This window comes from Arachis hypogaea, chromosome 12 (genome assembly GCF_003086295.3).
Source record: "Arachis hypogaea cultivar Tifrunner chromosome 12, arahy.Tifrunner.gnm2.J5K5, whole genome shotgun sequence".
Taxonomy (NCBI): Eukaryota; Viridiplantae; Streptophyta; class Magnoliopsida; order Fabales; family Fabaceae; genus Arachis; species Arachis hypogaea.
Window position 1 is genome coordinate 67,003,902 of NC_092047.1, and position 13,183 is coordinate 67,017,084.

Here is a 13,183-nt window from a genome sequence, read left to right on the forward strand (position 1 = left end):
AAAACACACTAATTAAGCAAATACTTCAATATATATAATGTATAGATTGATCGAATCAGTTTTCGTTATATAACTAACATTATATTTCCTATAAAATTTATTATATTTGTTTTAAGAGCTAAAATGATTGTTTTATAACTAACTATAAAAATTCCTCTAATATCATTTTAGTTATCTAAAAAATTTGTATGAAAAATTAATAACATTAGTTTTGCACACATTTTGCGGGTCTAAATCTAGTTATCTTAATAGCGCCAACAGCCTAGTGTGCTGGACCCTTTCATGCCCCAAATCGGAACGCTATTAAAGGTTCACCGGAGAGCGATGGACAATGTCATAGAGAGAGAGAAGAATCTCAGCACCAATCAAAGCAATAATGAGCCACTCTAGAAAGTCAGATTTCCTGTTTTGAAGAATTTCTTGAAGAAAACGGATATTGTGCTGCAAAATGAACAGGTTCCAATGAATCATAAACAAATTGAAAATGCTATTCCTACAACCGGAATAAACAACTCGAAACAATTTATCGCAAGCCCCTCCTCCGCGTATGATTTTGACAGGCTGAGTGATGAGTGGGAATGAGATCTGTACTCCACAAGGTCTGAGTAAAGTCGTGCGCGCAGGAGGGGCATGTGATGAGTTGTCACAACTGTAGTCTGGACTGTAAATAAATAGAAGACCCTCGATGGTAGAAAAAATATTTTTTTGCACAAGTTTTACCTCCACGAATTTCAACTTGAAATCAAGACTAGCAAATCTCTGAGTTAATTCAAATTCATCCCTAAGATACTCCCATATCTGAGCATATTTGGCATCTTTCCAAGCAATATCTGATCTGTGACAACCATTTAAATTTTCTTAGTTTAATGAAAGACAAACAAAATGAATATAATGATGCAAAACTTGAATGTCTTAACGATTGTTTTATCAACAAACTGCCTTATAGTCGTACAATAATTGTAACCAGCAAAGGCTAAAGCTAATTTCTAGTAATAATCATATTTGCAAACAAATATTTCAATTTTCAAGCACAATCTCTATACAGAATAACATAAAGTGAACAGTTTTAAATAAAATGAATAACTTTATTTCCTATTAAACCAAAAGCACAAAATGAAGCATTAAGTGTGCCACGAACAAGAGATTATCCATACAATTTTGAATAAAGCGTGTAAAAGTTGCAATAGGAAAAGATACACAAACCTTAAAAAAAAATAATCAAACCAAGAAATAAAAAATAAAAACACAATGATAGGAAGAAAGAAAGGAAAATGAACGTATGAGCACAAATAATAAAGTTACACAAAAATATTCATAATATACTTTCAAAAAGCGTATAGTTAACCTTCGCACTTTGTTCTTTTCTATCCCATGACTCAATCTCCAAAGATTCGGTTATATTGGTAAAAAGTTTGTTTATATTCGTCATATTCCAACAACATAACACATTTTGCTTTTGTTTAGGAGTATTTTTCAATAATTACAAAAGGATGCAAGTTAATGTCATGATTTCTCTTCTGGTTCTAATGAAGTAATTTTTCAAAAGCATTGTCCTAAGGAAGATTATGCCACTGAATAAGATGGCAGCTGCAGCAATCAGAGTTTTCCAGTTGAATTACTAGGGTCTAGGGGCAGACATGGATACATTTGAAGTGAGAGGATGTGACAGGTTTTTTCAGATATATTCTAATAGCCTCGAGTGCATGGTTTTCCCATTACTAGAACAACTGCATGGTTTTCCCATTACTAGAACAACGGAAGACTGAAGTAGGACCAGATGTCAGAAGGAATACATGTCTGCCTATGGACATTACAACCAACACCAACCGATCGATTATTCATAATTTAACCAACCATTAAAATAGGGTCATTGGTTGTTGGTTGTGTTACAAGATGAAGTCCACTTACAAAAGGTGAAAAAAGAGAGAAATAACAAGGGGATAGTCTATCTATATTTTAACCTTAATCAAATATTCCTTTTTCAATAGACATATTTGGAATAACTGGGACTAATGACAAGAATCTGAAAACCAAGTAGAATGTTTTATTCTAACACACAACACTTAAAAACACACAATTTGTCACCACAAATAGAACTATTACCTCTCAAATAGTCCAAGCTTAAGGATCACATCAGCAAGATTTGAATTTGCCTTCCCCACCAACTGGAAAAGTTTTTTCCTCTGCATTTGGAACTTTCCAGTTGCTTCCATCTCTCGGTTTATGTCTGTAAATTCTGCAACCATTCCATCGACCTAGTGTACATGGTGGCTGTTAGAGAGAGTCATTCGTACACAGGACTGTCCAAATATCAAAGCATCCTAACCAGATGTAGAACAAACCTGTCGTCCATAGTAATCAAGAGCAATGCTTTGACCCAAAACACTACCAATAGTGCGAATTCCATCAATATTCAGGTATTGTAACATTATGTAATCTAGTCCACCTTGCATCCATGTACTTAAAGCGGGTTTTTCTCTTACTTCATACTCTAAAATCTCGAAAACAAAGTAAATATAAGAAACATAAAAGCAATGTTAACCTATTATATATAATGTTCAGACTCCATGAAATCATAATTTTTATGAATCAAGACTATCATTATAAAGGGCTAAATAGATGTCAAGTTTTTATAATAGTACTAAATTGATGTTAGCATTTATTCCCTATCATTCATGGAAGATACCAATGTCATTTTTTTCCTTGGCACTATTCCCATGACACACTCCATGTTCAACATACTAACTTATTACAACTTACAAATTTTGGAATTAATCTAATTTTTTACACCATCTTTGAATGATCAAAGTAGTAGTTTTCTCTCTTGTTCAATTTTCTTTTAAGTCATAGTATTTGGTGGACAGCTATGAATTTTCAACAGTATGTTTGAGAAGAAGGATTATTAGGGTTAGGGAGGACAAGTTTTTGTGTTAAAGAAATGTATTTTAAGAGTTCTTGAATTTATTTTTTTCAAGAAAAAAGGTTGATTATCAAAAACCTTTCTGACATCTGATGGAGAAATATCAACAACCACAAAGATAAATATGGTTTTCATTGATTTCGAGAATGTGTATGATAGGGCTCCAACTAAGGAAAGATTTGGGATTGACACTATTCAAGCAATCATATATATGCATAATGGAGTCAAATTTAGCTTTTAGAAAAAGTTAACATAGAAGAAAGATTTCGCTCTAATGATAAGACTACATCAAGGGCCCAATGGTCTGTATCTTTCTATTCTGGTCTAGGATTCCTTAACATATTGAAGAGCAGATGGTATAAGGCATGCCTTTGAAAATGATATGGTTCTAATGGGAGAATCAAGAGAAGAACTAACTTTATATCCTAACAGATAACAATATAAATTGTATTCAGGAAGATGTGGTTCACTCTTATGCAGCTACGGAAACATGAAATTGCAGCAGCAAGCAACACAATAGTAACTGCCTATTACAATTGGTTTATATTAGCTGAAATAGGTTACTAGCTTCCCGCCACCTATTACCAACGATAAAACCTATAACCGACACTATTACAACCCAGAAAGCATGGAGATATCAAGGAGATCGTATGTCCATATGTCTTGGCATCGATACAGCTCGATGCACAATAGAAACCTACATGGCACACACCAGACATGTAAAAATTAAAATATAATTGTCTGCATGGACGTGTCTAGAAACATACCAACCACCATTCGACACAGCTGGAAAACAGTTAGGACATGACCAAGTGCTTTTTTCTTTCATTTTATTGATAAATTACACCTAATGAACCCTTTGACATATAAAGAAGGAAAAATATATGGAACTGTGTATGGTTTATAAAAATACATCTCTTTTGAGGGTAATTTTGATATCTCCCTATAAGCACCCATTCGTGGGAGAGAGAGAGAGAGAGAGAGAGAGAGAGAGAGAGAGAGAGAGAGAGAGAGAGAGAGAGAGAGATCAATTAAGGTTGGTAGTTTGTTGCCAAAACCAATTTTCACCCCGAACCTGTTTGTTCAGTGAAACTTGTACATTTGTTTGGTCAAAAGGTGAAATTACCAAACAGTAATTACTTTACTTCAAAATCAATTTTATCTAAAATCAGTTCTCTCCAAATTTCAAAATCAGTTCCACAAATGTAAAACATTTATGAAGAGAATCCCTATACTCCAAATGAGTCCTCAAGAAACTTAGTTAGACACTTTGGTCCCTAACAAATATTAATTACCAAATTACTCTCCAACCTTTTACTTCATTAAACAAATCAATCCTCCTCACATCAAATTCTTCTATTAGGGGCTAACAGGGTCACCTATGTGGAAGGACTTATCAGAGAATTTTTATACGTACCATCCTTTCTCATTTCAGGAAGCAAACCAGATGCATGCTTTTGAACAATTTTCAAATACCCGTCAACCTCATGCTCAGGAACGTTAAACAATACAATGGAACCATACTGAAAAACCACCATGTAACAGCTACTGCTTCCTCTCGAGAAAGAAGTACCCAGACCCTGAAACCCAAAAAATAAATAAATAAATAAATAAAAGGATCAAATATATAATAGGCTTGGTGAATAAGAATGAACCCAAAGTATGCTTTTACACTACTATCATTACTACTATTGTTGCAATTGGTCAACAAAACTTACAAGTGTTGTTGTCAACAACTATTTTATTATTAAAATATGTTTCCCAAGCAACGGAAAAAATAAACTATAGCCAAACAAAACCTGTTTTAATGTTCTTCTCTTAAGTTGAAAACAGTAATTTTGGAAGAAAGGCTCTTAAAGAAAAACATAACTTCTGAATTTGCAACATAGAGAAACACACACTATAAGTGCTGAATTTAACTAACATGCACCAAAGAAAAAAAAGAAAAAAAGAAAAACGCAAAACACAGATAAAACAGAAAAGGAAAGCAAACAGGAAAAGACAGAATTTGCATGCATCCACCTTTATGAAGAAGCAAAAATGATGCAGCTAAATCAACGTAAGCAAATGCACTTTGGGGCAAAGGGCTTCTGATAACTTGCAACAATAAGCACCAGAAATAATAAGCCTCAATGAAGAAAAAAGGTTGAAAGCAAGTGTAGCTACAATAAAGTTCAAAGAGTGCATGTCACATATTCCTTACAAAAAGCTAAAAACAATCAACAGAAAATAGAATAAAATGAAGTTAACAATAAAAATAAAAAACGTTATAATGGCAACCAAATTGATTAAATATGTAAGACAAAGAGAATAAGAGTCAACAAAAAGCAAGTTTAACAACTTATTTGGGATTGTCAGTAGCACAAAACACAAAGCATGTTTGTCTAATCAAAATAATGAAACAAACTTCGATGTTATTATTATTGAAAGTGTAGAAACACCTGCAGAAGAAAAGAATGTAAAAGATAAAGGATGTATACTGTTGGAAAGAAACATTGACTACATAGAAACTAGGCAGACCTAGGAATTAGTTGTATAGAAACTAAGCACTCCTAGAAAATTACCACTCTCATTCATTGTAATTTCTGACTAGTCTTCTAGGATTTTGCATCAAGAAGAACAAGCTTTTATTCTCACATATATATTTTCACAGATTTTTCTACTTATACAAAGCAGTGAGTGATGTGGTTACATCTTATTCTCTGTTTTTATGGATTACTTTCAAGAAACGATACACTATTGGCCTTTGTTATTTCTCTTTCCTATAGGGTTGTTATCTCATCTTCTCCAGGGAAAGAAAAGGCCATGCTACACTGAAGAGGCAGGTACCTAAATTTGCAATGTCCTGCACTGTTGGCATGCCTTTGACTGCGTTGATCTAAGTTAACAACAACAAAAAATTGTGTTTCTTTCTAATCAATATAAAACACCCAAAAACCATAAAACCATGCACATTAATTGATCCAATGCAACAAGCAGATAGTTCATATCATACAATTCGACATCAATATTTGTATTGTCAGTATTTAGAGCAGCGGTTCCTTCTCCCAACTGCAATGTTTAATGCAACAGCTAAAATAATTTCCCCTAATTCATCTTTCAATAATCATCATTTTTCAGAGCTTTTATAAATATCTATATTAACATATATCTTTAAGGCTTTGATTAAAAACTTAACAAGGAAAACAAATTATAGTAAAATTAAACAATAGTTATTTGAGGATTTAAAGTTCTTTCCAGAACCTTTCTGTCCCAAAAAAAAAAGGGATTTAAATGCACTCCTGTCTGTCAACAGTCAACTATCAAAATCCTTGAGGCTTATAATAAAAGTATATAACTTATTAGCCAGTGAATCTGGAATATAGGCAAATAAAGAAATCCAAGTCGCAATATAAATGATCCCCCCCCCCCCCCCCAAAACAAAAAAAAAAACTCTCAATATGAATGTAACTTCCAATTTAGCATACCCAAGAATGAAAATTCACAAATGAAGTTATGGGACGAGAGCAACTAATGAGGACAGGGGAACATAATCCAAGAGAGACGTACCCTCGATTTAGAATGATTGTCAAACTTGAGAACAACATAATTGGTCATCCTTGATGATGGCGTGACAAAGTTTGGTTTGTTCCGTTCCACCAAGCTTTTTAAATCAACACTACAGCCGTAGAAAGGAAAGTGAGAAATACAAATCAATGTACGTATGGAATAGCAAGCCACCAAATAGTGTTGTTAAATGTTAAGATTCTGAAAAATATGAACTCCTTTGCGTTATCGCATCCTGAATTTTAATAAATACCTCGAGAAAGAAAAAAGAAAAGAGACGATCTCTGTTGCCATTTCTCACATAATGTGAATGCATCACGATGACAGCATATTAGAATATCATACCAGAGATATCACACCTTTCATAGTCAACAACTCCAAATTCTGGTTAAGTTGTCAACTAACAGCACAGCTCATTGAGCATGGTTATAAACCACTGTTTTGGAGCTATTGAAGGCAGGTTTTCCAACTTGAAAATTAATGATAAATTATAAGCCTACAATGCAGTAGTTTTCAATTACAGCATATTGCATAATTAATATTTACAAACAAATTTGTGGAGAAAATTCAGAATCAAATTCGCATATGTTTCTGCATTGTCTTGTGGCTGTGTTGCTATGGAACAATTTGTTTGATATCTTTTATGAATGTTGGGTGTGCCCAGCAACTCTATATCAGCTCCTATGATTAGCAGGAAATAGGCGAAGTCTTTGTTTTTGTGTGTAGTATACTCCACTGTTTAGATTATTTGGTTGGAGCATAATGCTTGCACCTTCAATCACAAGTTTTCTGACAAGCAAGTTTCATGGAATAGGCCTCGTGCCTCTCAGAAATGTTGAGAGATTGGAAAGCTATGCTTTATAGATAAATATTTTGTTTGTTTTTCTGTTGTATCAAGGATCTCTTATACTGTATCTTGTATTATCCTTCTCTTCATCTTAATGAAATTCTTCTTTAATCAATACATACCCACACAAACACAAGCAATATATATATATACAAAAAAACCTGGTTAATAAACCTATACAGTAATAGGAGTTTCAAATTGAAGATTTTGTCACATTACAATGCCAATTACAACGCAACCATTGCATGTTGATAGCCTGCTATCTAATCTACTTGAGCATGACCCAAGAAGGAGACATATCATTCCCCAAGCGGTACCAGTTTCGCAGCTATCATCGATGAAGACATGTGATAATGTATTAGCCAAGATATGATCCAAACACGGAGAGAACCATTTACACAATAAAATGTCTTGTAGGTCCTTACTTTCAACTCAAATGCTTCTTTCAATTTAATAGTATCCAAACGATTATATTGTTTTCTAAAGGTACATAATTTTGCTGTCCTCGTTACCTTTGTTTTTCGGTCCAAAATAAAAATAAGATAAAATAAGAATATAAACCAATTCACCTTCCTTTGCGTAGTATATCCAATTTCATCTTTCCCAATTCAAATTAACAACAAAATAATAAAAACAATTTAAACTGAAACATGCCCAAAAATAAACATAGATACCTTGTAGAGAAGAAGAAGGCTCTAACAGGAATGGAGGTTTTGGAATCTTTCTCAACGCTTCCATCTCTCCCGTCGCCAACCTCAGAGCACAAAACGGTGTCGTTCCAGTCGAGAGTGGGAAGGGAAGGAGAAGAAGAAGAAGAAATGCACCGCATAACGGACAAACCGACATTGGAGCCGATATCGCGCGTCTTGCTGGGAACAGATTGAGAGAAAGAAGCATGGGTTGGTGTTATTGCTGTTCCGGGAAGCGAAGGAAGAAAAGAGTGTGAATACGAGTGCGGGAGAGAGATGAGTGAAGTCATCAACAAGGTCGGGTAGAGAGACGAAGAAGACGACGATGATGACCAAGGTGTGTTAGCCGCCGAAGAAGAGCAAGAAGTGGAAGAGAGAAAGGTACGGAGTCGCAGGGTGGTTCTGAGGGTGAAGTAACTGCAGTTTACGGTGCGGAACATTTTTCCAGCTTCGTTTCAAACTCCGCACTCCTCAACCAACCTTCGGAGTATAAAATATGAAGTAGGGTAAAATAATTTTTTTTATTTTTTTAATATTTAATTTAATTTTATTTTATCTATATGATTTACATCATTTTTTTTATATAGTTATGAGAAAATCAAGCTAATAATTGACCTAATTAAAATATCGCTATTTTTTTTATGAAATTGGCAAACGTAGTGTGTTATCTTTTATTATGAGTAGTTTTAGTTTTTTTTTTTTAATAGAAATATTAGATAAGTAGACAATTAAAAAGTTGATTGGTATGTGAAAATATCTTTTAAGTTTAATTATTTTGCAGATTTTTATAATTTTATCGAATTTTTAATTAGATTCTTATACTTTTTTTTTAAATTGGGTCTCTATATATTATTTTTTTTAATTTAATCTCTGTTAACGTTAAACATAAAAAAAAACGTTAATGAACTATGAAATTACTTGAATATCTCTGTCTTTCTTTTATAAGAAGTTCATATTTCTTATTTCTATGAGATTTCTCTTCTTTTCTATTTTCTCTTTTTCCCAATTATAGATTTTTCTCTACATTACAAGTTTTTCTCTAAGGAAGTTCTATGGTGTTGATGGAAAAAAAAATCCACACCTATGGATATTATGTGGCAAGCTTTTTAGTTGAACACGTATTGATTGGCCATAGTCACAAGTTCAGTTGATGGAACACTAGGTCAGGGATTTTGCAATTGTACCGGACACGGTAGAAAAGTTAATAAGTCTAATTAGGTCCTAATTATTTTTGGTAAGTTGGGGTTCTTGGGCAAATTTTATTTTTCTGTGTATGTGGCTATGAGTGGGTTTTTTGGGCATGGATCACATTTTTTTATGCAAGTGTCGAGAACAAGTTTTCTTGTGGATAAAATTTAGTCAAAGATAAGATTAAAAAGGAAATGGGCTACAAATTTTCTTGGACTTGTCTGGGTTAACCAGTTTTTTAATTTCCAAGTGATATGGCTAAGGTTATGTAACTGTTGTTTTGTTAGGGTGTTCTCATAAGATGGAAGAGATTGTATATTGTTAAACGAAGAAAGAAAAGAAAAGGATATAGTACATTGTTTTGATATGTAACCTAAAAAATTAAATAAATAAATAAAGAAATATGTGACGTATGTTACTAATGTGACAGTAAAATAATATTTAAGATAGAAAAAAATATTTTTATTAATTTTTGAATGTTATCTTTTATTAGTGTGTTGTTAGTAATTATTTATATAGCATAAATTTGCATAGTTTCAGTAAACTATAAAAATAGAGAATTCTTTTTAAACATTATGTATCTGATATTAATAATGTAAATGAAATCATTATGAGTACGCAATTTATTATAATATTTATGAAAGACGATAAAAAAAATACAGATATTTAACATTTTTACTGTTTATATTTTTATTCATCCGAATAAAGATATCAGTTGGTAATTTTTTTTTCCTTATTAAATTTATTTTTATTAATTTTTTAATATTAACAATGACTATATTATTGTGAACAGTAGTGGACACTCACATGAGATGTGGGTGCAAGTCGTGTGGGGATGTATCTTACAGGAATGGTATATAAGATGGGTTTATAATGAGTTAGGGTCATATTTGAAGAAAGATATTAGTGGTGTCAGAGTTGCTTCCTCCCCTCCCGTTGTAATATACATTTTTCCTGCATGCATTAAGCGCGATGAGCACTGAGGCAGGTCGTTTTCCATTCTATGCAGTGTGCAAGGGTCGTGTCCCTGGTGTTTATAGGACATGGAAGGAGTGTGAGCAACAGGTGAATGGCTTTCGAAACTGTGAATATCGTGGCTTTAGGGATTTGGATGAGGCTTTGGCTTGGTTGCGAAGCGCCGCAGCTCCTTCCACTCGTCAACCAGGAAATGCTGTTCAATCGGTGAGCAGAAGACCCTGTAGATTGTTGGAAGGGGCTTTTTGCTCACTCCCATCATCTCAGCAAGGATGCTCGGGAGTAGTGGCAGCGAACAGCTAGCACTGTGTTGATGAAGTGGACTCTGGTGGAAAGGGAGGTGAGATATTAGAATAAATTTTTTAAAGCCTTTCCCAACAATTTCATGTATGAATCGTTTAATGTGAAAGGGGTTGTCATGTTATTGATGTGCGTAAGTGTTAGACCATACAGATTTGGGTCGCATAGCGGTGGCGCCTGTGAAAGAGAGTGCATTCATGCATGTCGAAGACATGGAGCTGATGTTGATGCGAGCGTACTCTTTCTTCCGGATTGGTCCCCTGATTTTTGTTCCTCAAGATGAACTCAAGGGATGATGATGTCCTGTTTGGGTTTACGGTTGTTCTTCCACAGAATGACAGAGGTCTAGATCTTGTTGCTCACGGTCCCTTATGCTACGAGGAGCGTTTTGCTCGTCAGGAAGTGTCGTTCACAATGGTTGAGAAGATTCTTTCTGCTATGGGATATACTGTTAGTGATTACAATTATCGCATTCTTGGCCATATGACAGAGCAGTTAAATGATGCTAAGAAGGAGGAAGTTGACAGGTTGAACGAACAAATTTGTGTACTAGAAGTTGAAAATGAAGATCTTAGAGGACAAGTTGAAATGTTTGGAGAAATGTTGGAGGAATAGGCTGTATGTAATTGTGTTCGTTTATTTGGTTCTAGTTTTAATCTCTTCTTTTGTTTTCAGTAAATGGAAGACTTGCATTCTTCCAGTTGTAACAGAATATTGTTCAGGTGTTTTGGTCGGACTTTACTGTTAAAACAGGCTTAATGTGGATCATGATGGGATACAATTTACATGTGGATTTGAGGTTGGTTTTGTAACGTGCTAAGTGATTTTCATTAGAGAAAGTAAATGGGTAAAGGTTTCCTAATTAGTAAGATAACTTTATTCAAGTAACTTTATGGTGTTAGTAATAAGTAAAATAAAGAACCAGAAACAAAAAAAAAATATGATTATGAGCAAACTTCATAATTATCGATTAAAGAACCAATGGTGTCATGATGAATTTTACTTATCATCAACAAATTATGAAATTTACGGTAATGAAAATTAAAAGAATATAGGAAAGTAAAAAACATTGAGTTCAAAGTCGGAAATTTGTTTTTAAAAATACTGAATTGGATTATTTATTTAATCATATTTTTTAGTAGCAAATGATTCGGTTAAAAACATGCTTACATCGGTTGTTAGTTGACGATTTATTAATAACTCCAAAAAAATTAATTTATGATATTATTTTGTTAAGTAAATTTTAATTCGTTTTTTGAACTTCGTTCATTATATTTTTTATATAGTTGTTTTTACAGTACCCAAAAAGGGATATGTTATGAATTTTTTATTTCGTATTGAAAAATAATATTCATTTATTAGGTTAAAAATAACATACAAAAATAGATAAATTTATCTTCTTTTGATAATAAAAACTGATATGTACTTGTTAAAATATAATAGGAGACCACTTTAAAAACTTATAAGTATTCTTTTTTTTAAAGATGTTTGCATGTGTTATGTTGTTATTGGACATTTTTATGAAACTGATTAATAATTTATTTTTTAATAAATTATAACAAAATCGGTTTATTATATCAGTGATAATAGACCCAATTGTTTGCATTATAATTATTAGACCCGATTTGATCCGACCGAATTACATAATCTAAATCGAATATGTTTAAACTTTTTGATAAAAAGACAAATATATTCCTATTTTTTGTGTTTTGGACATTTAAATCCCTAAAAATTTAAAAATATAATTAATTCTAAAAAAATCGATTTTATTCTAATTTGCGAAGAAAATTAAAATAACTGATTCGTTAATACGTCCAATGATAATGCAAAACGTTAGGGCCTTTACAAGAAGACGTTTTAAGCGTTCTTATGGGAGCACCCCCATATAACAATAACGTATAAAATAAAATACTTTAGTGCTCTTTTGATGTACTCTCAACAAGGTGGTTATTATTATCATGGATTAGGTTCTATTTTTGTACGAGTTATGTTTCTATTATTGTTGTGGAGAATAAACTCTTAATATAATTGAATTATACCGGTAAATTACGTATGGCGGGGAAATTAACACATTGTTTGGATTGATAGAATTTAAAGGAAAAGAAAATAGGAGGAGAAAAAATTAATGTAAAAGGTTTTTGTTGTTTGCATGAGAAGAAAAAATAGATGGAAAAGATAAAAATTACAATTGGGCCCACTAAATTATTTTATGTCCACAAATAAGAAGAAAGTGTAGAAAAATGTGACAATATGAATAAAGTTAGACCTTTACCCCCTATCATTAATAAATTATAGATTACATATAATGTAGATAAGGGTATTAATGTAATTTTATAATATTGTGGTTTTTTTTGTTCTGACATTTCTTTCCTTGAAAACCCAAAAAAAAAAATTTCTCATTATTTTCTTTCTATTTATTTTCCCTTAATCCAAACAACATACAAATAATTGTACTTTTCGTTGTATTTGCTTTCCTCTCATTTATTTTCCTCTTATTTTCTTTCCTTGTATCTTGTTTTGTAAATCCAAAGAAAGCCTGAATGAAATTAAAAAAGGCAAATGAAGTTTTAGGGGAAACTAGATTGTTGTTAGTTACACTAACCAGTTTAACTTGTTATTACGTTGGTTCGAAGTGATTAGGAAGAATTCATGTTTTTAGTTTGGTTGAATGTTAATTATTTTGTTAGCCGCGCTTTTTGTTATAGGCTGAGTGAATCT

At 32.6% G+C, this 13,183-nt stretch overlaps 1 protein-coding gene across 1 annotated transcript; it reads right to left on the reverse strand.

Moving 5' to 3' along the window:
* Positions 1-12: 12 nt before the first annotated feature.
* LOC112727472 (protein RETARDED ROOT GROWTH-LIKE) lies at positions 13-8,510 on the reverse strand. The gene is made up of 7 exons (XM_025777208.3): positions 7,988-8,510; positions 6,470-6,578; positions 4,338-4,500; positions 2,343-2,491; positions 2,104-2,255; positions 721-835; positions 13-441 (listed from the first exon to the last, which is right to left on the reverse strand). The coding sequence occupies exons 1-7, from the start codon at positions 8,440-8,442 to the stop codon at positions 304-306; spliced, it is 1,281 nt and encodes a 426-aa protein (XP_025632993.1). The 5' UTR covers positions 8,443-8,510; the 3' UTR covers positions 13-303.
* Positions 8,511-13,183: the final 4,673 nt, after the last annotated feature.

Bases quoted from the DNA above. Each gene is read 5' to 3' on its own strand.
- LOC112727472 (XM_025777208.3), bottom strand. From the start codon at position 8,442: ATGTTCCGCACCGTAAACTGCAGTTACTTCACCCTCAGAACCACCCTG. The intron at 6,579-7,987 runs GTATCTATGTTT...CTACGGCTGTAG, and splicing joins GCCTTCTTCTTCTCTACAAG to TGTTGATTTAAAAAGCTTGG. The intron at 2,256-2,342 runs GTTTGTTCTACA...CATGTACACTAG, and splicing joins TTGATTACTATGGACGACAG to GTCGATGGAATGGTTGCAGA.